This window comes from Platalea leucorodia, assembly GCF_965183815.1.
Source record: "Platalea leucorodia genome assembly, chromosome: 9".
NCBI classification, from domain to species: domain Eukaryota; kingdom Metazoa; phylum Chordata; class Aves; order Pelecaniformes; family Threskiornithidae; genus Platalea; species Platalea leucorodia.
The window spans coordinates 16,083,365-16,108,433 of record NC_138831.1 but is presented as its reverse complement, the minus strand read 5'-3'; the positions used below and the strand labels follow the sequence as shown (position 1 = coordinate 16,108,433).

General features: G+C 43.4%; 1 protein-coding gene across 5 annotated transcripts in view; it reads left to right on the top strand.

The window, feature by feature from the left end:
* TMCC1 (transmembrane and coiled-coil domain family 1) overlaps window positions 1–25,069 on the top strand; it is a 125,053-nt gene that overhangs the window by 43,510 nt on the left and 56,474 nt on the right. Inside the window, exon 1 of one of the 5 annotated variants that reach the window (XM_082321177.1) lies at window positions 12,448–12,515. The exons of the other annotated variants lie outside the window; for them this stretch is intronic. Coding sequence (XP_082177303.1) covers window positions 12,477–12,515 — 39 coding nt within the window. The 5' untranslated portion in view covers window positions 12,448–12,476. Of the gene's footprint in view, window positions 1–12,447; window positions 12,516–25,069 lie in introns of those variants that run through there. 5 annotated transcript variants of the gene reach the window in all.

The window sequence follows — 25,069 nt, the reverse complement described above, 5'->3', positions numbered from 1 at the left end:
CCCTTTTCTGCCGAAGCTACTTTGTCTCCCAGAGTAACAGGGAGACACTGTTTATGATATAATTACCTGACACTTTCCAAAGCTTTTGCTTCAGTATTATGTATTAGTGAATGATAGTAAATGCTGTAGAATGGGAAGAATCATTCATTATGATTAAGAGAGCATCAGTAGATACCAGCAGATGCAGAATTAAGGTATTTTCTGACACCACAACATGAAATGGACCAAGACTATAGAAAATATAATGTAGGTGAGCAATCCACTCTGGCTAGAAAGTAGATAGAATGACTAAATTGGCATTGTGCATCTTCAAGTTCCCTGTAATACGGTACTGTGTTTTTCAGCTGACAGCACATGCTATTTGTGGTTACCTCTTTCTCCACAAATGTCTGGTTACTTGGTTACTCAATTACAAAGCTGAAAATTCAAACTTCTGTAGGCAGTGCTGTTAAAACTCAGCCATACATCTTTTGCTGATGTCATTCAGAGTCATGATAAAGCAAGCTATGGAGACACATATATGCTATAACTGGGAGGAGAGCTACTGGAGCTGTGTAACCAGTATTTTGACAGGTTCATGTCTTCCAGATTAGAATACCATCCAAGATCATCCCCAAATCTCCCTTAGGACAGGAGTCAACTTCAATAAAATGGTGATTTGAGCAATTAGGAAATGTGCTGAACCGACTTTGTCCACGTTATCTTTTAACTCTGGTGATGTGACCAAAGTTTAAGATAATACTTTGTCTCCCTGTTGTTCACTGTAGCAACACTGTATATTATAATTATTGTGCTAATACCAAATTCCATGGCAACTCAAAAATATTGTTTGTCATTTCTAACTGTAGGATTGACTGTGATATGTATGTATCTTATTCATAATCATTTCTGCAAAGTTGTCATGGGTGCTTTCTGAAGCTTCCTGAAACTGCTGTTCTGTGGTAATTCTAACAGTTATTTAGTTGGAAATTAATGTTAAAATAATAAAACTTCATCATTTCCCTTGTAGTAGCCCTTATACCTCCATTTGCTATTTTTCAAATATAAAAAAGTGGGTGTCGGAGAGGAGAGCTGTCAGTGGTATCACAACATTTCTGCCAGGGCGCTCATATCAAGGAGGGCTTGTGGCATTGCTGTTTGTGTTTATATGCCTTGTGCAGTTTGCAGCCAGAGATCCTGAATAAAAGAGCTAATCTTATCTCTTGGTCCCACGGTGTGCAGGAATGAAGGAGATTTTACTGGGGACTGTTCAGATATTTTACAAAAGGCTGTGACTTTACTGATGAGAAGTGGAGAGCTGCTGTCCTCAGGTAGCAAACTGGTGCTAGCCAGGAACAAAAATATGGTCCCTGGTAAAACTTTTCCTTTTAACTTGAAGTAATTTTTACTTCCAGTTTTAAAAAAAAAAAAAAAAAAAAAAAAAAAAGCAGCGCTATGTACATGTCCCACTTTCTGCCAGCATTGAATGTATGCAGGACAGATGAGTCTTACCTGAAGTAAGACAGCCTAAACCAAAGCGGACAAGGAAGCCTGAGTTAGCAGCGTTTGGTACTTTGGGTGAAGCCAAGACCTGCTAATGGCAGCAGCAGCCCCTATTGAAAGGCAAGATGCTGGGGTAAGGGAAGTCGGTTTCTGTTTTCCGCTCAATAATTAACTTCATTTGTGAACTTGGTTATTTCTGTGTTGCTCTCTGAGATTTTCTTAGATGGGGATGACGTCTTTTATATATGAGAGTGTTTTGGTGATGCTTAAATGTGAAGGGCTTTGGTAGGAAAAGGTACTTGAGCTGGTTTGGTGGAGATGCAGGTCCAGTGGTTACTGGCAGCGCCTCGCTGCCTTTTCCCCTGTGTGCGGGATGGGTGCCCTCCGTCGCCCTGCCGCCCACGCAAGGGTGGCACGGTGAAAGCCAAACCCAGCCAGATCTGTTCGTAAGGTGCCCTCGGTTCCCGTGCAGAGCGTTTTCATGGCAGCAACGCTTCAGTCAACAGAGGGAGCTGTGACTTTTCTGAAAATGGGCACAGAAAGAGTTCACTTGATCCGTCCTGAAAATGAAGTGGTTGGAGCTATTAAATTGGCCTTCAGAGTCACCGCTCATCGTCCGTGCAACGGTTGAGAGAATTATCTTAACGCAACAATGAAATAAAATATTTCTGGAAAATGCAAGTGATTATGAAAGCAGTTTAATTTAAATAACCCAGAAGAAAAATATTTAAACACATTTCTTGAATCTAATTTTGTTTTCCTAAAGCAACTGATACCCTCTTGTATGCAGAAAACTCTTGGCTGATAGTAACAAACTTAGAATGTATAGGTATCTTTAAAAATACTGTATTTTATTTTGAAATATATATAAAATAAACTGAAAGGGTTGATCCTGAGAATGAGTATGCCTGAATACATAAAATTTTTACCTTCCAAACTTCCTGCAGTAAGAAAATTTCTCTTCTGTTGGTTACTCCAACAGGTCCTTCTGTAAGAGTTTATCAGTAAGACATCTACCTATTCATTTAAATTTATAAAGTATTGATTTGACTTTCATACACATATGTTTCTGCTAACCTTATATAATGCTAAAAAATAATTTCAAAAAAACCCTACTAAAAACTATGAATTTGATGTCTAAGTAAAAAGCCCTGGAAGATCTTAATGAGACGAATATTAAAACAAAAAATTCAATTTTTACTGAGCATTTTTAAAAAGAAAAGTGGTTACAAGATATTTTGTACTAAAAATAAATTAATTCTAGTTGTGTTTTGTGTTCTCATGAAAGGATATCAGGCAGAGGCACTAGTTCATTAAGTCAAGTTCATTTTAAATGTGAAAATAAAATTTGGTGGCTTTTACTAAAATCTGAATTTTCTCCATACTGATTGTGGTAACAAAATAAATAGTTTTTCTTGTTTGGAGAACAGGCTTAGGGTTTGGGAGAGGGACTGTGTAGAAATAAGAATTGTATATGGTAAGCTGCTGTTTTCATGGAAAGCATCAGTGAATTTCCAACACTGCTGAGTTACTTTTTTAGCCTTACCTCCAAGATCATAGTAGTGTCCCCTCTGAAATGGTTCAGACATTATAAACAGGACAGGATCGTCCACTACTGGGGATGTGTGCCCAGCCCCTCACGAGCCATACAGACCGGGAAGGGTCGAGCTGTGTGTAAAGCATCACGGGCGCTGCAGGCCCCCATCTCTTAAGTGAGTGTGTTAAAGTTGGGCATGTGAGTACTGACAGGTTGTTCTGCTGAGCATCCTCCGTGGGAGGAAGAGACGTCCCTCTCTCGAGAAGCAGGACAGCGAAGAGGAGTGCGGAGGAAGGATGGGCAGCTGTTTCAGTTGTGGACAACTCTTGCCAGCCAGGGAATGCGAGTGCCTTGCTTTCACTTGGCTGTAGGTTGCGGAGGGCAGGGAATTAGCCCTGGGAAAGCCAGTGACAAAACTGTCAGTGAAAGTCCTGGCACGGCATCGTACTTGATCAAAACTATTGAGCTGGGGAGATTGCTGTTCTTTTCAAGAAACAGTATTATGATTGGTAAATGGCATGCATGCCTGGGCATGCTTGTTTAACTGATAAAAATTGTAACCAACGCTTTTTTTGAGAAAAAAAATCCGGCAATGCACACAAAGACAGAGGTGCTGATGTGTGCAGGAGACTGTTGGGCATTGTATTGCTGTTGGGAAGAGCCAGTGTACGGCACAGCCCTGCGCCGCATAAGGCTGATTTGCACAGAGCCTCGTCAGAGCCATCTGAAAGGATCTGAATGTGCCAACTCCACATACAGAAGCAGCAATTGATCACTTGAGTGTATCAGCATTTGGTCGCTTTAGTGTGTTTTCTCAATCTGACTGAAATCTTTCTGGTTTTATAATTTTTTAAAAATCTCAAATCACTAAGTGGTTGTTGGATAAGATTGGCTTGACTGCTTCTTGTAATTAAAAGTCACGTGTTTTCTGCAGACAGCCAGAAGTGTTAATTGCTGACCTGGCCAAGGTCTGGTTTTTACATTCTTACCTAAGTTCCACTTGCGGTGTTTCTATCACAAGAGGAGCAAATCGAGTTTTTGGCCTAACTGTGTAGGGGCGCTGCTCTGAATAGAACAACAGAGGCATTTCACTGCAGAGGTGGCTATGCTTACAGTGTGCGGATCGATTCACATAAAAGCAATGTGACTGTGAAGTATTAGCTGGCAGCAGTTTCTCTTGTAATCCCCTTGTCTGTGGAATGTGCCATTCATTTGGTTACAAGCCTTGCCCGTGTGGGGACAAGTTCCCAGAGCTGCAGACGTACAAGGGGGTAATTCCAAACCAGTAGCACCGAGTGGGGCCTCCCATTAAGTTAAGGCAGTGCTGCAGTCAGGGTCCCTGCCTTTGTTTCTGCTAGGGTTGATTACACAGCACATGCTGGCTTTTACGCTCCTTTTGGCTGGACTTGTTGGCAAAGCTCTTAATAAGGCCCTAAATTCTACTGCAAGCATTTTGGACTTGTGTAAGCTAGGAGAAGACAGTACACCCTCTTGCGCAAACCTTAATTGCATTGTCTTTGTTTAACATAGAAGTGCTGCCACTAAAAATTTACTGTTACAGCAGTAAGCTACGCAGATGATTGTAACGACACCACCCCCAATTTATTAAAAAAAAAAAAGGGGGTCAGGGAGAAAATTTTGATTTCTTCAGGAGGACAAGGCTTCTTGAAGTTTTAAAACTATAAAGGCAATACCTTGGGTGGAAATAGATTAAAACTGTGGAAGTCTCATGTGTGGCTATTATGTTGATAAATGACACTGGAGTGTCTGTACACATAGCAGAAATATTAAATATTTCCTGATTTTTTTCCACCCCTCCTTCCCTTTAATTTACACAACATACTGTTTGTTGTTTAGAACCACATTTTATACTGATTTGCATATAGAAAGCTTTCTGTTACTTTACTGCTTTTATTTTTCAACATTTGCTAAATATTCAGATGTAATTGATTGTCTATATACTACACATTTATGAATACTTATACATCTGTATATATTTTAATGCCATTGCCTCTAGGAATTCTGATGCAGTAAGCTGTTCAGAATATCTCGTCAGAAGTTTGGTATGTCCAAATCTTTCACATTACTACCTTAGTCTGTGGCGTTAGAAGTGCTATATATTATAGGCAGCTTTGGAAGTGTTAGCATGATGAGAGATTACTTTGAACGGTTAAAGTGTTTTATGTTCCTGAATAGAGAGAGAAGAATTCACTGATTAATCTATTACACAGCAATGAATTGCTGTAGGAAGGCAATACTAGGAATAAAAGAGTTACGGTAGCCCAGCGAAAGGGGACTAAGGAGAAAAGATGCACGTGTCTCTACGGAAGAGTAGGAGCCATTCATTAACTATGCAGATCATAAAAATCAGTTTGGAAATGCTGAGTGTGAGGCCTTGGCTACAGAGGCAAAGGAGAATGTTGCTGTCATCAGTTTTGCTAATCTACCAGTTCCATCTCACTCTGATGTGGATTAAATTTCAGCTAGCTGGCTCCTTTCCCTTATCTGTATCTCTGTCTCGCCCAGACTCTGAGCCATGCGGCCTGATGGGGAAGAGAGATCTGGGTGTCCATGAACGACAACCTGGAAGGAAGTACCAGGTAGTCCTTGAGACTTTTGACACCAAGCCCTGAGGGTGGGAGGGTGATTACCCAGAGCCACCCGTATCTACTGGCAGACAGCGTGGAAACAGGAAAGTTTAGATGCAGCAGATAAAATGGCAGGACGGACCAGCCTTCCCTGGCTGCCCTCGTTCCAGCATTTTGTTCTGACGCTGTCGTGGAGGGAGTTTGTCTCCCACGCTGCGTTACTGACTGACTGTGCTTCCTTCGCAAGCCATCCAACCGGTAATTGGGTTCCCAAGTGAAACAGAGAAATCCTAGGTGTATCTTTGAACACACAAAAAAAGACCAGGAGACGATGGAGAGAGTTCTTTGGAGAAGCTATTTTCAGCCCCGGGAGGATGTTGTCACGGGAATGCTGACAAGCCTGGTGGTCTCAACAGCAGTGTGTGGCAGCTTTCCAGACATGGAGACTGTTCAAGATGGTATAGATTTCCTGCAGTAGGAATTGAATGGTGTGCACAAGGCTTCTGAATATAGTCAAACTGTAGAACAAGAAGTACTGACCCAGTTCAGAGAGGAGAATGATGCAGCTGCTAGATGCAGAATCCCCTGAGCATCTGGTATGTGTTCTGCCAGCACGAGGAGGTTTTTCTAGTGTCTCAGTCCCACTGGTTTCCTTTGCTGTCAGCTCTATGTGGTCATTATAAAATTGAGGCCTGGTAACTGGGTAATGTACTGTTTATGTATTTCCAAGAAAAGTGAGCATTTTGAATAGGAGTCCAAGTTCTGGCAGGGAACACTTCCTCTGTACAGAACACATTTCTGCATTTTGAAACCTCTGAGTTACCACTGACAGCGCAGAATGCTACCAAATAATGCTCTCATGTCACAGCTGGGGTTTTCAGTGCTGAAGTATGCATCTATAGATGTTACTTTTGGATGACAGTTATAAAATAAACACCTCTGTTTAATCTTTTTCTAACTTTCCCATCAGGTTCTATTTAGAGAACCACATTGACCCTTCTCATAACCCTTCATGGCCCAACCACAAATGTCTCCTCTATCTCTAGCCTCCAAGTCATTTGATGACTTTAAAAATAGGTTAAAAACATTTTTCCTTAACAAAGCAAATATTCTGGCCTAAGTCACCTTTATTTTTCTACAAGACTATGCAACCATGCATGGCAATGAAGTGTACTTTCCCAGTACATAACATAGAGAGTAATTTTGTGTGGAGTCAGTGCACAGCTGACTTCTAACAGCCGGGTGTATTGCCATAGCATGCCATGGGATCCAGGTCCCTTGATGTGTCGTAGCTGGAGCATGCCATGGGATCCTTTTGGCCATTGTGCCAGGGCTTCCTTCCCATTGACATGAAGGTCTGAGGAGAGTGCTGGTGGGCAGTGGAGAGCTGGATAATCCGGCCTTGCCCTGATATGGGGTCAAAACTCAGCTGGGACGTGCTCTGGCTCTAAGAGCTGGGAGCTGTTCCTGATTCCAGTAGTTTTGCTAGTAGAGTTATTTAGAAAATATTTTCCTGTATAGTTAAGTCCATGTACTGAAAGGGTCAATGCTATAGCCATTTAAATGTAATGCAAAAAGGAGCCCTCCGTTTTGGATTCATGTTGCAATTCCATGTCTGTGTTTGAGTTGTAAAAATTGTACATGATGTATGAGTTCTCAGAATGAATGCTGATGATGCAGACAAACATTATTCAAGTATGTGGGCCCCCAGTCATTTAATAGTGGATGGATAAATCAGCAGAAAGGAAACAAAAACATGTAGTTTTGGAGGTGTTTGGCATCAAACCAGACATTTCCTGACTTCAGCAGCTGTTTTGAAGCAGCTGGAACCTACTTTGCAGTGTAGGGTACATCTTCAATCTTGAGTTTGACATACATTTAAGTTCAGGTCTTGCCCGTTTGCCTTCTCTGTCAGCCCAAACATCTACTGAGAGTTAAGTACGTGGCACTGCTCAGGATGTTGTGTTCTGCTTTCGCTCAGATGAGCAATCTCCCTATCTTGTTGTGAGCATACAGGTCAAGTCACTTGTCTGGTGGTAGTCATCCAGTGCCTTTCTGTAGTTTTCCACTATATGCCCAGAAAACTTCCAGTGCTTTTGTGTGAAAGAAACGACAGTGGATCTGTTCGCTGCAGTGTATGATGCTGAGATAGATGCCATCAGGTCCTAGCTGCACGTGGCACATGTGATACCCTGGTCAAATGTGCGTGCATTTGCATCACAGGTACTCAGGCTCTGGTTAGACTAAGTCTGTATGATGCAGACTGAGTCTGCAACAGTGATGCAGTTGTAAATTCTTCTCAGATTTTATTATTTTCTTGCAATATCAAATCCTTTTAAATTTCCTGCTGCTTTAAAGTTTCAGGATGTGCCCAACATGTGAAAGGAAACACAGCAAATCACTGCCTTATGCATTGATTTTATTTGACTTTTTAAGGCTAAAAATATCCACATGTTCATTAAAGTAACTTTCTTGTGGCTGAGCCTGAAAACATACTGGTTTGCATTGGTCTGCAAAATATGGATTATGGATGTAGTCAGGACAGAGAAATACTGCAATTACAAGTTAGCACTACATTGACAGAGCATTCAGCTGGTGTTCTGGTGGTGGTGCAGAATGCGCTTTGTGGGTTAAGTAGTAATAGTCAGTTGTGAGTACTTCTTCCATCCCAAGCAGACTTTTTGATCTAATTCCATGTTCTTTCTGAGTTGCATAACAACAGCCTATTTAAGGTTTAAGTTTTACTAGTAAATCAGGCTGTGTAGTCGGCACTGAATAACTACTGCTGTTGTAGATGGCTGGAGCAAATAAGCTGAATGCTGTTTGAACAGTAAGCTTTTGTTTAATTAGACTCAGAATATGAAATCTTTCATGGCGGGTGGTTAGCTTAATCTCTGCCATCCAACAACATCATCCATACTGGTGACATGTAGTCTTTGGAGGTCCTAAGTCAACATATAAACAGGGAGGAGTAATTTATGTGGTTTTAGAACTGTGACACAGAAAAAAGAATGTAGAAGAAATCAAACAGAGGATAAGTTTTGATATTCGTATGAACAAATTCCTATGTTTTCTGTAGTGAAAAATACTTGTCTGCATATAATAGGCAAAGCATGCCTATACCTTTGTCTCCAACATGAAAGGAATTTCTGAATAGCATTTTAGATTCACTGAGGTGTGGTTTCTTTTTCATTTCATTTTGAATCATTGCTTTTGAAAAACTGGAATTGAAGTGTTTATCTGTCATGTTAAAATGTCAGTCTAGTACTGAAGCAACTCCACAGTGTCTATGGCCAACGTTGAGAGTACTGGGCAAAAAGGAAGGCACAATGTTTTTTGCACCCTCTAGAAAAGTCTGGCCTCTATCGGTCGTTCAGACAATGCATTTTTTAGGCTTTTTGTCGATAAGGACTGTCAAACAGTACAAAACCAAAAGACTGTAAGGAAGCATGCATTGTTCCTCTCATCTCTGTACAGGAGACAGTGTGCCACGTCGCAGCAGCAGACTGGTGGCACTGAAAATAAAGCACCCGTGCTTTGCCTTTGAACAGAGGAAGGGCTGTATCAGCTGCTGAGGTGCGGTAGTGCTCAGCGTCCCTTTGTACTGGAAGGCACCAGCAGCATGAATGAGAAGAACTAGCTGTTAGAAAGGTGATCGTGCTGCTTAGAAATGTCATTTTTTTCCGACAGCATCCAGGACTATACCCATATTCACCATTTAACAACCCCAGCGCAACTTTTTATCCATTTGTCTTCCATGCCAGGCAGAACTCAGCTGACAGGGTATTCACCAGATGTGAATCACCTTAGCCGTGAAACTCAAACTTACTATTGAACCCTGTGTGTAAAGATAAACAGGGACTGAGAGCCATGAAGATCATCTGCTTGCAGAACAAATACACCTGCAAGTCAGTCACTGAATTCTGTTAGTATTAACAAAAATCTAAGACAAAGAGAAGTGCTATAGGAGTTGCACCTAGTATTTATGAAACCTGTCTGCCAACTTGAGCCTTTTGCATGGCATGTGATCATTTTTACAAAAGTTTTTTATCTTCTCACATGGTGACTGAACAGAAGACTAACCTTGCTCTCGAACTTTGGTTGCGTGCGTTACAGCAGGATACACTCTTTTTCACACAGGAGGCTGAAAAATGTATTCTGGGAGGCAAATTTTACAGAAGGGTACTTTGGGATAGGATCTGGTGGTCTAAACCCCAAACCCTTTTCTAGTATACTACTTTAACACAGACACCAAGTCTGGAAACTCAGTACGTCTTTGCTTAATTCCTATGCTATTAAACTACGTAGGGGTGCATGTAACCATCTCAGGTAGCCTCACGACCTCATTTCTATTGCTCGTATCTTTTCTATCACTGGCTGCATGGTTGTGTCATCTGTCATGTTTAAGTGATAGTCCGTTGATGTCAGTGAATGCCTACCTTAACCTGTTGGCAATGTCTGCAATGATTGCAGTCATTGCAACGATGAACTACATGCCCATACCTTGTGAAGTAGATCTTTCCAGCACAGGCCATGGAGCTGAATTCAGGCCTTCCCCTGAATTTGCCCATTTTTCCATCTGTAAAATGGGGCTAGTAGGGGCATTTGAGAATTATGGAGCTGAAAGTGACATTTTACTGGAATTCTCAAACAGCTGGCATTTGCAGAGTTTCATGAATTCAGAATGATGCTTTGAAACCAGCCTCCCCACTTCTTTCTCTGGATTGCACCTAAATCCAGATACAACACATGTGCAATGGCTTGTATGCCATTTTTTTATTTTGTGTAAGAGGAAGAATGGAGGATGCAGGATATGTCTTTAAACTTCTTAAATTTATTTATTTATTTATTTATTTATTTAATTTATTGTATATAAAAAGAAGTAGGAAAGCATTCCTGTTGGCTTTTGTTTTATAGAATTTTATATCTCTTCAAAGTATCATTGTTTTTTGTTCAAATGTACTTGATGTTTTCATTTTAAGTGTTGCCTTGCTGCTTTGGTGGATTGTGGTGGGAAAGCTCCTGCCATGAGTGCATCCCAGAAAGGCTCGAGGTGAGGTGAGAACTCTGTATGGGAGGGTCATGAGGGATATTTTGACATCCAGAGCAGGAGCACGCAGTGGTTTTAAGTTGGAGGAATACGAAGAAATGAGAGCAAAATCACAGGCAGGAGGCAATTACAAAAGGCCTTGGAAATAAAATGCTAAGATAGTCGAAGATGAAAATGCTGAGACAGGACAACATGAGAAATTGCGTTATTTCCAGAGATTTCAAGCTCCTCATTGTGTTTGGGGTTTTCGGTTTCCCTGCTCCTTTTATGAACATCCAGGCAGATGCCTGAGCCAATTCATTGAGATCTGGACCTCTGTCTGAATGGCACCAATTGGAAATGCACGTCCTTGCTGCTGGTTTCTTGAAACCCCTTAGAGCGTTGCTGCAGATATTGTAGCAAACTAATGGAGTCCTGTGATCCCCTTTTCTGCATGAAGATAGTACCGTGTCCATCACTCACAAATACAGTAAGGGGAGAAAGAACAATTTAAGGATTCAAAAGCCACTCTGATCAAGACATTTGAAGAAATTAAAGTGTACCTCTTTCGCCATGGATCTTTGTTGCATATTTGTGGTGGGAAGAGAGAAATATTTTCTCAAAGTTATTTTCTAGTGTTTGCAACAGGGTGTTCTGTGCCGATTCCCGCAGAAGAACTAAACCTCACCTGCGAAGGCAGCTAGAGAGCTGCAGCGGAGCCTGGCCCAGCCAGTGACATTTTCCTTTGAATCTTTTTTGGCGCACAGCATCTGTGCTGCCTCGGAGTTGCAGCTCGTTTCTGCCGCGCCCTGCGCCAGCAGCCTTGGGTGGGTTGGAGCCACCTTGTCCCGCACGCTGTACAGGTACCGGTACCGGGAGGTGTCCCCGTTACCAGCCCGCCCAGGGCGCTGCTGCCGCGGGGCAGGGGAGCGGTGACGAGCCGCGGCTGCCGAGCCGCGCCGCGGCAGCTGCCGGGAGGGCCCTGCCCGCCGGGGCCGGGGCCGGGGCCGGGGCCGGGGCCGGGGCCGGGGCCGGGGCCGGGCTGCCCGCGGGCAGCGGCTCCCCCGGCCTCCCTCCCGCGCCGGCCGGGCGGCTCGGAGCGGGAGCGGGGCGGCAGCGGGGGGTGTCGAGCGGAGCCCTTCTGTCCCAAAGAGGGAACGGCCGCTGGTGGAAAAAACATCGAGGCTGGGGCAACCCTTCCCTGGGGCTACCGCGTCCTTCCTCCGGGCGCCGGCAGGGCCGCGCCCCGGCCGCCTTGCCGGCGAGCTGCGGAGGCGCGGCCGTGCTTCCCGGGCCCGCTCCCCCGGCCGCGGCCCCGTGCCGGCACGGGCGGGCCTGCCTGGGGAGCGGCGGGCAGGGCGGGCGCGGTGTCCCGGGGACGCCGGGGCTCCGGGCCGTGCTCGGCCGGTCGCTGCCCGCAGCCCGGCCGCGCCGAGCGAGGGCCCGCGTCTGCTGCGCGGGGCGCGGCTCCGGCCCGCGGGGGCGGGGGCAGCGTTGACCGACCCCCCGCGGGGACGGGCCTTCCCGGCTGCCGCTCCGGGGGCTGCGGCGCCGGGCTGGGGGCGGGGGGGCGCCGGTGCCCGCCCCCCGCAGCGGCAGCGGGGAGCGCCCCGCCCGCCCGCGCCCCCCTCGCCCTGCCCTGCCCTCCCTCCCCCCCTTCCCTCCTCCCCCCCCGGGCGCCCCTGGACAAGGCAGAGTCTCAAGTTTTAGGGCGGGAGGGCCCCCGGCGGTGCCTGCCGGCGGCCCGAGGATGCGCTGCCTCAGCTGATTGCAGCCGGCTGCCGCCCTGCTCCCTCCATGCCCCGCTGCGGACCGCTTTGTCCGAGGACGGAGGCAGACCATGGTCCAGCGCTTCAGCCTCAGGAGGCAGCTCTCGAAGGTGGGTCACGTCTGCAGCCGCGCCGGCCGCCGCCTCGTCGGGTACCGGCGAAACCTCTGCTCGCCCGAGGTGGGCGAGTCCGTGGGGAGGAGGCAGCTCCGTCTTTTGTTCTTGCCTCTTGGAGACACAAAGGGGTTCTGTTTGCTGTTGGGTTTTCTGGTGTTTTAAGGCAGAACGTCTGTTAGTAGGTACAGGTTTTGATCCTCTAACGCTGCAATTACCGTGTAGGTTTTTGGGGAGGCTGAGGCTTCCTTACTCGGTTTAATCTCAGGACTGAAAGAAGAGGGTGTATGAAAAGGGGGAACAGAACTAATAGTTGTGCCGGTATGTGGGTGTACAAGATAGTTACGGTTACTTAAACATGTGCTTTATACCGGCTAGAATGTCTTTAGTAGTCGGGAATATGAATTGTCCCAGCGACACACCTGCAAAAACAGGAGGAAAGCTTGCCCTCCTCTCTTTGAAGTGCTCAGCAGTACTTGCTGTTAATACAGTATTTAAGAACAAAGGAGTTGCTGTGAACAGGTTTTGCTGTTTGATAATTGCAAGTGTTCCAATTCATTTCAAGAAGCTGCTTTAGAGGAGAGAATAGTTAATCCATGCAGTCTTGCAGTTTTGTCACTGATTCAATCCAATGCATGTAGTTTGAAAAACATATGGAAAAATCCATGAATAAAAGCGAGGCTGTGTAGCGCACTACAGGTAAGAACGCTTCTACAGAGCTGCCAGCACAGCCCTGTTCTTGCATCTAACCGTGCCCATTGAGCAGACTTGGCTCTGGACATAGGAATTACAGTACTAATTGGATACTTAAATGGCAAGCTGAATTTTCACTTTACATTTAAGCTTCTCCCCCCACCCCCCGGCCCTGTGCATGTGTGTTTGTAAAGGTTTTAAAATGCATTCATCAAAATTTTAAAATGCTGTTATCAGTATTTAAATATAGGTCAGAATTAACATCCTGCAGACTGTCTTGGGAAAAGCTATGGCTTTGCAAGAAGTTAGTATCTTTCTTATTTATTTGTAATTTTTTGAGTATCTCCTCATCTTAAAGAAAGTGATGTGGCCATTTCAAGGGGGTGTGAACAAGTGAAGCTTGCATGTTTTAACAGTTTACCTTGTTCCATGTCAAGAGCTGTGCCTGCAAGCTGCAGAAGCCTGTGCAGGCACTACAGAGTTTAATCATCCCCTCAAAAGAGACTTGATCTAGTTAGTAATGAACTTCGTAGCTAAGCTCTGTTTATATGGGGCAGCCAAAATAGCTTTAAATGAACTCCTTTGGATAACTCCATTTTAATGCTTGTTTATCAAGGCGGGCAGGGTGATTTGGAAAAATGTTTACACTGATTTTTTTACTATAGAACTGTTTCCAATTTGTTTTTCTAGCTCTCTCTCCATTTTTTTGTTGTCTGACACAATTGTGTCTTGCACTGAATTAGCTCTGATTGTGTCAAGCCTACTTGAAACAATTGTCTAGCCTTGACAGCTTCCTAACTTCTTTGTTTTAATTGTAAAAGATGTACAACTTTTCCAGTATGATGAACTGAAGGAAAAAATGAGAGCTTGGTCTGTATTTACCAAAATAAAAAGTGTAGTTGTATGAAGGAACTATGAAAACAGATTGTGTTTATCTAGGTTTGGATGTAGGATGAGAACTTCATTTCCTTGTCTCCTCACTGCTCTTTAGAATGGGATTGGGAAGTCCCTTTGTGTTTCAGTCTTTGGGGGGCAGAGGTGAAGGGGTAGCAAATGGTGTTATAAAGCACTCCATCATCTACTGGAGGGAAACTATAGAAAAGACACAGAATTTTGCTAATATATTTATCAGCCAAAACATAATGACTGCCAGACTATATAAAATAAAGCAGTACTTTGTTAATATTTCTTGTGGAAAAATCTTGATTCTTCCATGGTTGCTGACTTAGACTTCAAAGTTGGCAAACGTCTATGTAGGACCCGGAGCACTTGCTCCCAGGATGTATTCGCTTCTTGGGTGAAATAGGACAGTATTCAGTGGTGTGCTTGTGTTATGCAGCTGCAAGGTCAAAATTCCAGTTTCTAACCATATTTAATGGTGGAGGCTTCAAATAGAATGTGACTGTGCAGATTTGAGAGCTAGAAACTGAAAAATGGTGCCACCAGTGCATCTAAAACGTGGGCAAAGAAAATGTAGGGCTTCATGCAGGAAGGAAAAATATGGCTTCGTGATACAGGGTTTAGCCTCAAATAGCTGGTTTCCCTTTCCAACATGGCTATTTGCACTGCATGGCTTTGATCAAATCCTTTAAGCTCTCCCGGTCTCTGTCTTCCTTGTATGAATGGGGTTAATGCCTTTCTCTTATTTATATAATGGGTGTCAAATTTTGAAATACTGTTCTGGGGAGAGCTGTATAAGCACTTAACTGTATACTAACTTATGAAATGTTTGCATTTGATAACCCGTGTGTATCAGGAATTTGAGAAAGTTTTACACAGACTTATCTTCAAGTGTTACTACTTATTTCACATATACCACCAAATCACTATTTAGTATTTGTGGGTTACCGCTTGGATTCTGTCTTTCTGTGTTAGTTTGCCAACTTAAATGTCTGTAACTGTTAAAAATGTGAGTCATAAATTATTGCACCTTTAGTGTTAAGACTTAAAGGCAAAATACTTGATGGCTTTTGGATTGGTTCAACAAATGTCTTCCCAGGCCAAACTCAGATTGTTCACTTTGTTCACTATCCCTCCCCCTTTTTTTTCCCTTCCTCCCTAAGTATCCAAAGTGTTTTCCAAGTATTTTGGTTCAAACTATTCTCCGTCTTGTACTGTTTGGAAATCCTTGGAGGGCCTGCAATTACTGTCACCCAAGACCTCAAGAAGTGCTGTTGCTGCTCTGTTATGTTTAGTTGGGGAATTCCCTCACTCTTGGAGTGATAGTACAAAACTGTATCCAGCTTTTACTCGGCTTGACTTTGTCCAGATGTTTTAGCTGGGTTTATGAAAGGAAAATAATGGAGATAAATTGAACTGTATTTGAGGAAGCTTTTCCAAGTTAAAATGTATACCCTTTCTTTTAAAGGTTCTGCTCTCCCAGAAGAGATTCAGGTGAGCCAAATAGTGTTCTCATATACGGCTGAAGTTTTGGCTAGAAAAGGCCAGATTCAATTTAAAGAGAGAAAAGGCCAAAAAAATTCTTTTGTGAACTGCGATGATACTCAGTTCATTTAACCAGCACGTTAAATGTTAAAAATTTCGGACTAGGCTATTTTGCTCTTAAGTACTATATGGGTTTAGTAGCATCTGAACCATCTCTGTGTTGTCACTGATGTGGATTGAATTTATTTATGGGAGAGGAACTTCAGTGGATTATGCTGAAATAGCCTTGGAATACTTTTACTTGAGCTACAAGAAATTCCCGCTAGCCTGTCTAAAGGTTATAGCGGGTGAACGTGCTATTGTGCTGACAGCAATCTGCGCTCCTCCTTGTCACTGACATAGGTAAAGTTTCTTCCACCAGTGTCTCCTCAGCTTCCTCTGGGTCACGTTTCTCTTGCATCACATTTGATGTCAGGCAGATATGACCGAGCACTTGATGTCATACCCCACGTGATTTGCTCTTCTTCAGCTCTGTTTGTTACCCACTGTTGATGGATCATTTCCTTTATTCTTTATGCCGCTGACCTTGTCTTTTTGTGGATATAGGGTCATCAATGGGAGTCTCTATCCACAGATAGAAATTGTTTGGTAAAGATGAATGTAGTATAAAATAACTTTTTTAGCAAGCTAAATGTACAATGAACAGTTATGGCCAATATTTAATATTAAAGCAATTAACCCCTTAAGACTGTGTCCCTTAAACTGTCACCTAAAGACATTCCTGTGCAGAATCATGATGCTTGGGATTCATGAACTATTTGTCTCGAACACAAAAGGTAAATAACAGTCTTTGCTAAGTTCTGTGAATTTCCAGAGCATATTGCTTGAATTGTTCATGGCTGTATCCTTCTTTTTTGTGTCTGCCTCTGCCTTGAGGAGAGAAAGTCCCTAAATAAGCTTGTAATGCGAAATAAAATTACTCTGTCCTTTCTCAAGTCAGTAAAACAGTTACCCAGGAAGTTAAAAGTAGAGTGACTTGATACTGCTGAGCTCCGAGGCCAGTTGTTGTGTGGCTGTTTCCCGTCTATCAGTATTCTACATGGAAAAAACACATTTATTGATAAGATCCACTATTGGAGGTGCTCAGCTCTTAAGAATTTTCTCTTGTCTGGAGTAAGCTCATTTTTACAGCAGCATGTTTTATTGGTAAACCCTTGCCAAACGTCAAGAAATAGCAGGCTGTGCTAAACAGTATACCAGGGCAGAGCTCTCCTAATAGTCAGTCTTCAAAGGAAAAATAATGTTTAGCAAAGATATGGTGCTGATTCCACTTTTATAGCTAAAATGGTCAAAAGGTGGATGCTGTTTGGCCTACTTGATTTTTATGATATATAGCATCAAAAATCCTATCTATGTTCAGAGTGCATCTCTTCACTATTAAAATATATAAAATAATAGCTCTCATTGAGTTCTCAGTAAAACTCGTCATAGAGTTGATACCTAATGTAGCTTGGCTACAGTGGGGGAGAGTGAGAAGTAAGAGGAGAGTTGGGGAATCTGATGCATTTCAACTCTGTTCTCATGTTTAATAGACCAGCAAACAGTTTTCCTGTGGCTCTTCAAATTCTGTACTGCTCACAGAATTGAAGTAACATCATTGTACCCACAGCTGAGCAAAGCTGGCTGGCTGGTTCGATCTAATGGGACCTTCAGGGGGTAGAAGGACACATCAGTTACCACATCAGTTGCTCAACCTTTTTCTCGCGGTAGATGTGATGCAGCTTGAAGCAACTTGCTGTTTGGGGGAACTGATAGGAGGTCGCTTACCTTCACAGCAGACTTTCTGGTATGCTGCAAGTCTGTCCCTGGCATACCTCACCATAACTCATGTACGTGCACTGCCTCGGGTCAAGTAGGGGGTTAGCTTATCACTGTCAGTGCAAGGGCAGTTATTCAGAAATTTCCTGTTGCTCCTAGTGGAAAGGCAGGTTTGCTTGCCTTGGCCGTTCTGAGTGCCCTGTTGTAGACAAGCCAACTGGAGCATCTCAGTGTATTACTCCTCTTATTATTTAGTTTTGAATCTGTTCCTGCATGGATACTTTGTAAGGTTTACTGGGCAAAGGGCTTGTCTAAACAAAGCTGAGAGGTGATGGGATGCAAACAGGTCTCCAAGAATTGCTGGCCATGCTGGTGTTGAATGAGTACTGGCAGTGATTAGAAGTATCATGAACTTTTCTAGGCAAGATGGGTCCCTCAAGAAGGGAATGAGCTTCCACTGCATCATCTTGCTCATAGGAATGTGTGGGAAAATGTTGCAGAGCTATCCCCTTCATCTTACAAAAGGAAAATGAGCTTCTGGCACTCTGTTTTAAGAAGTAGGAGTAACACATTTCATGAGGAGTTTGTCCTGTCTCAGTTTAACAGCTTCATGAATGCCACGACAGTGCAGAAGTAAAATAGAGTTGAAGCATCTTCCCACATTGGTAATAAACAGAGTACATGAGCCTGCACCTGCAGAGGTATTAGAGGTAAGACTAGGGACTTCTCTTTCTGAAGAAACATTACTAATAATCCAAAGAATTACCTGTGTACTTGCCAGCTGGGGGACTGGTGAATTGTATGTGATGGCTTATTACCAAATAGACTTCGGATGTTAAAGGATGTAAACAGAGACTACTGATGGAATGCAGCTTACATAAATGCATCTCTCCTTTTAATAATGAAATTCCACAGCGCGTGGCATCATACTTTATAATAGGTGCTTACATGGGGCTGGATAGCAATAACAATCGGAATTTCCTACCAGCAGTGATCAAAGGAAGCATTACAAGTGTTGGCATCTTAACTCTGAATTAGTTACCTTTAGGGGTCCTTTGTAGAGATTTTGGCTATCAGAAAGGATAGAACAAATTTTACGCTGGAGGAAGGCCACAGAAGAGTAGGGGAAATGAAATAACAGGAGTTAGTTTTCAACATTCACATGACATCTAGTTTGGGACTCCTTGTACTGACAAAGGATGCGACAACGATCTCTAAAATAACTCTTATCGGAGATAAATTGTAAACACTTGTGTTTGGTGAGCAGAGAAATGGATGGTAGGGGATTCATTCAGAAGACTTTGGTTGTTCAAAGATGGGATTTGCCTGTTCTCTTGGTCAGATCTGCGCAGTTTTCCCAAAGGCATCCCTCGGAGGTGGCTGTGTCTGCTGTAAGCTGAGTTGAGTGTTGCAGTCCTGTTCCTACCAGACTGTAACTGCATCATAATACACTTCCACAATGGGCACATGAACACCTGACTTGAATAATAAAAGTTCTAGAGTATCTTTTCACACCATGAATTTCATATTTGGGATTATATTTAAGATAAATTGACAGGTAGTAGGGCACCTCCATGACTTATCTCTCCATTAAACTGACTTCTGCCTTTGGGGCTGTTATTCCAGCTTCCCTCAAGGTAAACAGTCTTTTTTTCAAGAAGAGAAAGATGGTCAGCACAGTGTGGTTTTGACTGTAGACTTCCCCCCCTTCCCCCCCTTCCCCCCCTCCCCGCCCCCCCCCCCCCCCCCCCCCTTGCCTTGACATCGTGTGTCTGGTGCCTTAGCGTTATAAAAAGTCCACAGTTGCACGGTCCATTTCCCACCCCTGCCCGCACCCTGCTGTCGGTAGGGCTGGTGCCCCCCACTTGTCGGCGGGCGCAGCTTGGCTTTGCTCCCCCCAGGCTCTGGCAGTGGGTGCTGCTCTGGGAGCTGCTGCTGGGGCACGGGCAGCAGCAGCTCCAGCCCGGGCAGCTGAGGACCGGGGGATGTGCCAGCCCGTGGCACGGCCAGCGTGGTCGAGCTCTGTGCCACCGGCCTGTCCGCACCAGGCGTGACCTGCACGGCAGGGCCTGCGGCGGGTGTGCACAGAAATCGCCGATGGTCAGGTCGGTGCAAGAAAATACATTGACGCTGGCAGTCCTAAGTGGGTCAGCAGGTGAGACGTTTCCAGGGATAAATGGTCAAAAGCTTTCATAGCTCAGAGTAAATGATAGAGCAGAGCTTCTATTTGGTTTGACAATCCAAAGGGAGTCCAGAATGCCAAGGGAACCCCTCTCCAAGCCCACAAAATGCTGGTGTTTGTGAGAGGCCGGGGATGTTTCTTTGTTCCAAGTGCCTGCTGAGCTGCGGATGGTATGGTGGCACTCGGCGGTCTGAGAATGCAGCAATGTTGCTGCGGGTCTGGCGGGCTCAATAAATCTCTGTTGTAGCATCTATCTCCATCAGAGTTTGGCTAAAAAATGAAATTCTTCTCCACAGCAGCCTCTCTGTCTCTTCGCAGGCCCCTTACTGAATAAAGCATATGTGGGAAAAGCACACAGATGACACAGCGGGCAGGCTGCGCGCGGGGCTGAACCGCAGCGCTGCCCCGCGTGCGACCACGGCGCGTGCAGGCGCGCGCTCCTCTGCGGCCTCCCCGGGCCGGGCCGGTCCTTGACAAGTGTCCGTGCTTCTGCGGGGGGTGGTTTGGTGGTTTAAAATTTGGTTTGCTGGAATACTAAGGGATGACAGAACAGACTTTTTTCCCTGACTACTGAAACCGCTGTAGCTGTCACTCTTATCCCCTTGGCCCGCTGGGGTTCGTAAGAACACAGGACACCTTTTTCCATTAGCTGTAGTTACTGGATGACTTGTTATTTCATGTAAAAGTTCACAGCCTTACAGTGTGTTAGTTCTTTTTTCATTAAAGAGGACAAGCATGTTCCACAGCAGTTACAAATTAGCAGAACCTTGCAAGTGAAGTTTCTTGGCTGCTTTTTGTTTATTATTTTTAAATGTAGTTTCATATCTTTTGTGCTTTAGAAACTGCTTGTTTTTTCAACACCTGATTTAGATGTTACAATAAGTAAAATATTAATCCCAGTGCTGCATGCTTGCAGGTTAACCTTGCTTGTGTTTGGATTGATTGTTTCTGTCCCATCCTTAAACAGGTCTTCCAGGTTCTAAAACCAGTCTCCCTGCAAAATTCACGACAAGAGGAAATTGGGGCCAATCCCATCAAATAACTTAATCCATACTGATGTTAAGTAAATTTTAAATCAATGGAAGTTTTTGTTGGTATACAATAAATGAAGTTGTATGTGCAGTTCAGACTACTCACTTTGGAGGTGATTTGTTTGAATAGCCCATCTTTTGAAGACAGAAATTAATTAATTTGAAAATGTAGTCTAAGTTCCAGGACATTTTGATAGACATTGACAGGAAAACTAAAGGAGCAAGGTTTGGTTTTGGTTTTTGGTTTGTTTTTTTTTTTTTTAACTTAAGATGCAATTTGGATACCACTGAGATCAACTGGTATTTGAACAGGGAATTCAGCTTAGAAAACATTCCCTTCTTGAGTTGTGAGCTTTGAGACTATTTAAAATAGACAGGAAAAATTGCTAAGGATATGAAACAAGGTTCAAATCCTTCGAAGAATTGCATTGAACATTTTAGTATGCATTAAAAAAGAAAGTTGTATTTAGATTTGAAATCAGAGTAATGAAATGTTTTAGCAACACACTGCAAGTGCTATCATTTGACTTTTTCGATAGGGCATTCGAAGGGCACATACTTAGCAAGAATGGAGTCCAAGTTCACAAGAATGCAAACTGTAAAGTTTTACTACAAGGGTTTTATTTGTTGTTTTTTTTTTTTTCCTTGAGTGCTGTTGGTAAACACTCAACTGCAGAAAAATATTTTCTCCGTGTTATCTGCATACATCGCACCTCATACTTAACTCTCAGAAGCCTATGAGCACTGATGTCACATTTGAAAAATCCATAACTAGTAAAAGTTTCAATTCTAGAATCACTAATTACTCCCAAGGAAAATCAAATGTGAAGGAGTGCTTAAATTAGCATGGGATAGCCTTTATGTAGGCACATTTTTTTGCTTGCTCAAGCATGTCTGCCTTGGGGTGCGCCGAAACCCACTGCCTACACCATCGATGTGGAAGGACCCAGGATCCTGTTGGTGGTGAACAAAAGCTTACAGGGGAAAGAAATCTTTCTATGGTCAGAAATAAATTATTTCAGCCTGGTGACACTGGCAACAGGACAATAGGAGCAGAGGAAATGAAGAGCTTCAAGTTGGTGTGGAGGAGGTGTTTCACTGGAGGCTGGATTGCGAAGCATGTGAAATATTAGTGCAGAACTGTTGCCCACAGGTCTTCAGTATTTGGGACTACTGTTTTGTAATGGGACTAAAGTTTCTAACAATTTTCTCTATTTAAATAAGCCTGGAGTTGGTGTGTGTTCATTCTTTCAGTGAAATGTAGGTTGCCTTTCTCTTTAGGCTAAAGACACCCCCCCGCCCTCCCCCCAAAAAGGAGAGGCATTCCTCTCCTTTTTATGCACAAAGCATTAATTTCAGTAGGAGTTGGGCATATCTTGGGATCAGGCCCATTAATCTCAAAAATAATACTGTATCGCAGAGGCGTGGAGACTGAGAGTCCTGGAATTGAGTAGGGAAATTATATCTTAGTCATAGTTATTATCTGGTAGGATAAAGTGCTATAAATTTAAATACTTGTCAGATTTGGAGCTATTCTCACATTTGTTTAGTGCTTTCAATATTAATGTTCTGAATTAAATAGTTGCTTAATTAAGGTAATGTATTGGCAATACTCTGGTAACTTGATCTATTCCATCCTTCAGTCTTTTCACTGTATTACATATGAGTTCATCTAATTTGGAATTTAATCTTTTTTTTTCCCCTAAAAATGCTGTTTAATACCAGCTACAGAAGTTCAGAGGCATGCTGTAGTCTCCATACATTATGTGAAATTATCCTTTTTTGTACCATAATGGAGCTGAAGAGAGAACAGCGTTTGTACGTAGACTGCCAGAAATAAATGGTTGCATAAAATATGAGATCTTAAGCACTCAAAATGAGACATTTCAAAAATTAGTAGTCCACTGAACAGGTAGAAAAGGTTGTGGATTATCCAATCAATTGTGCCTATCAGTAGCAAGGAAAGAATTTCTCACTGGACAAATAAGTCTTTGTGCATGTTCTTTCACCCATGCCTTGCTTTTAGAGTGAGGGAGATGTCCCAGCCTAGAACATCACTGATGTCGCGGTGAAAATCTACATCTCTTGACCCCTGCTGTACTAAGGGGGTGCAGCTCTTTTTGAACACATTCTGCAAGAGAGGAGGAGGTTGTGTTCCAGCTACTCCTGCCATTTCATACTGTCATGTCTCTAGCTAATCAGATGTACCTCAGACACCATCTGTAACCAGCAGATACATAGTCTTTATATGTATCATAAGTTTGAGCAACTGGCACTCTACTCAGCTGAATACTGTTTTTCATTCCCTTTGATGTAGCTTTCATATAGACATCCAGATCTGACTACCAAAACTGCTACCAAAGAGCAAAGACGTTTAAACCTGTTAACACATAATTAAAGAATTAAAAAAAATAATAAGCTGGATGAAAAAGGCCTCCTGGTTCTGTAGGATCATTCAAGCCATTTTCTTCTAGCATTTTAATAGTAAGCAGTACACATTTGAAAGACTGTTGTAACTATGTTTTGTTGCTGGGCCTGAAATGTCAAAGCTTTGAATGCTTTCTTGACACTTGAGAAATGCATGTACTATTGATCAACTTTAACTTTGCTTTTCTGATATTTTTCATAAGTGGATATATAAATATTTGCCTGGTGAATTGGCGCTCTCTATGCAAGCCTTGGTGTCTGGGCTATAAATTGAAAACCACTCACGAATACCAGGAGTCATTAGCAGACAAGCAGTTCACGTGTCCCTGGGTCAGAAGTATTGGTTGTGGAGTGCTCTGATGGATGCTGATGGCTTGAGCGCTGCGAAGGGAGAGAGGGGCGCAGAGCGTGGGGGACACAGGTGCGTGTGACCATCAGCAGGGAACTTCACATCCAGGGTGGCTCTGCAGTTACAACACTGGCTAACCCGTCACCAAAAAAAAGACAATGATTGCGTTCCAGGGTTGAACCTTGGATAGTTAAGGCTCGGTATAAAACCAGACGTGGAAGGAATTCCAAGGTTTCTTTGCCATTTTTGGGTCTGTGGTATCTTGCAGATTTCCAAGGCAGCTCATCATTTAGATTGGCAGTTTGACCTGTGTCGTACACTTAAATTGAACTATCGCAGTATGCTGCAACCATACACAGCCTCTAGGCAGTCTAATTAAAGCTCTAGCATTCATTAAGAGAAAACCCTAGGCATTATTTACCAAGATTAGATTAGGATGGGGTTTGCAAAGACTGTGTGATAACTTGCAATACTGAATATAATAGTTACCTACAGGAATTCCACACATTTCTCTTAAGTCCAGGTACTATACAGAATGGAGTCCCTGCAACAAGATGCATTTTTCACATATTAATGGAGGGTGAACTTCTTTTCATAAACCTTATTTTTTTTCTGTAAAAGGTACATGCCAGTGGTTTGTTATATCCAGAGATGGAGCACTTTCAGAGCACAGCTTAACAGTCTGGTGATAGCATTTGAAGAAAGAAAACATCAGTTATTTCAATAAAATCTACAGACTTGCAATCCACTACACATTAACTTCATTTTCTACATTTGTCCATCTACACTGGTGCAGAAAACTTGCTGCAGGTAGCAGCCATGGTGGTACTCGTTTGCCAGGCAGAAAGTTGAAAAGAGCTGGTCTCTTTCCAGCCAGCATCACTGCAAAGCAGCAGCATTAGTGAGAAGCCTTGTAAAGTTATCTGGACACTCTGCCTAAGGGTGGGATCTCCAGGAAGACCATTAACATATTTCTATTACTAAACATCACTTTTGAAAAATATTAGAATCCCTCAAACAAGGTGGAAACTTCCATGTATTGCAGTGCAGGTGACTCGAGTTGTGCGTGAACTAGCGAAACGTGTGACGGGCAGAGCTCCGCGGCTCGGGATGCGAGCTGCCGAGCGTGGCATTCTCCGCATCCCTGTCTGGCAGGGAAGAAGCCGTTGGGTTTCCTGCTTTTGTCTGGTTTTGCACTGCAGGGATTCTCATTTACGAAGACACCGTGAGGGGCTCAGTGCATGTGGCAGTGGGTAGAAGATCATTAATGTGAACGCACTCCTCCCACCTGTTAGTTTCTTTTCTGAACAGTTACAACTACAGTGTTGCTTTTAGTTAACAAAGCAGCCCTTCCATGTCTGCTCTCTCACATCTTTGAAATCAAAAAGTAAGCTGTTGGTGTCGTTAGCAAATGCCTCTTTAAAAGCCAAATCAAAAGTTCAAATATCCACAGTCAGGGAGCAGTATTCAAAATGAGTTTGATTGAAATGGGCCCTTGCAGCAGAGCAGCAGTGCTCTCTTGTGCCTGATAAGTGATGCCATGTTCCTGATTGTTCAGTGTGTGGGCATCATCCGAGCTAAGGCATGATGTACCCAGCCTTCGAGGGAGCGAATAAGAATATAGGTTAAAACTGACATATAACAGCCATCATAAATTAAAACCAGT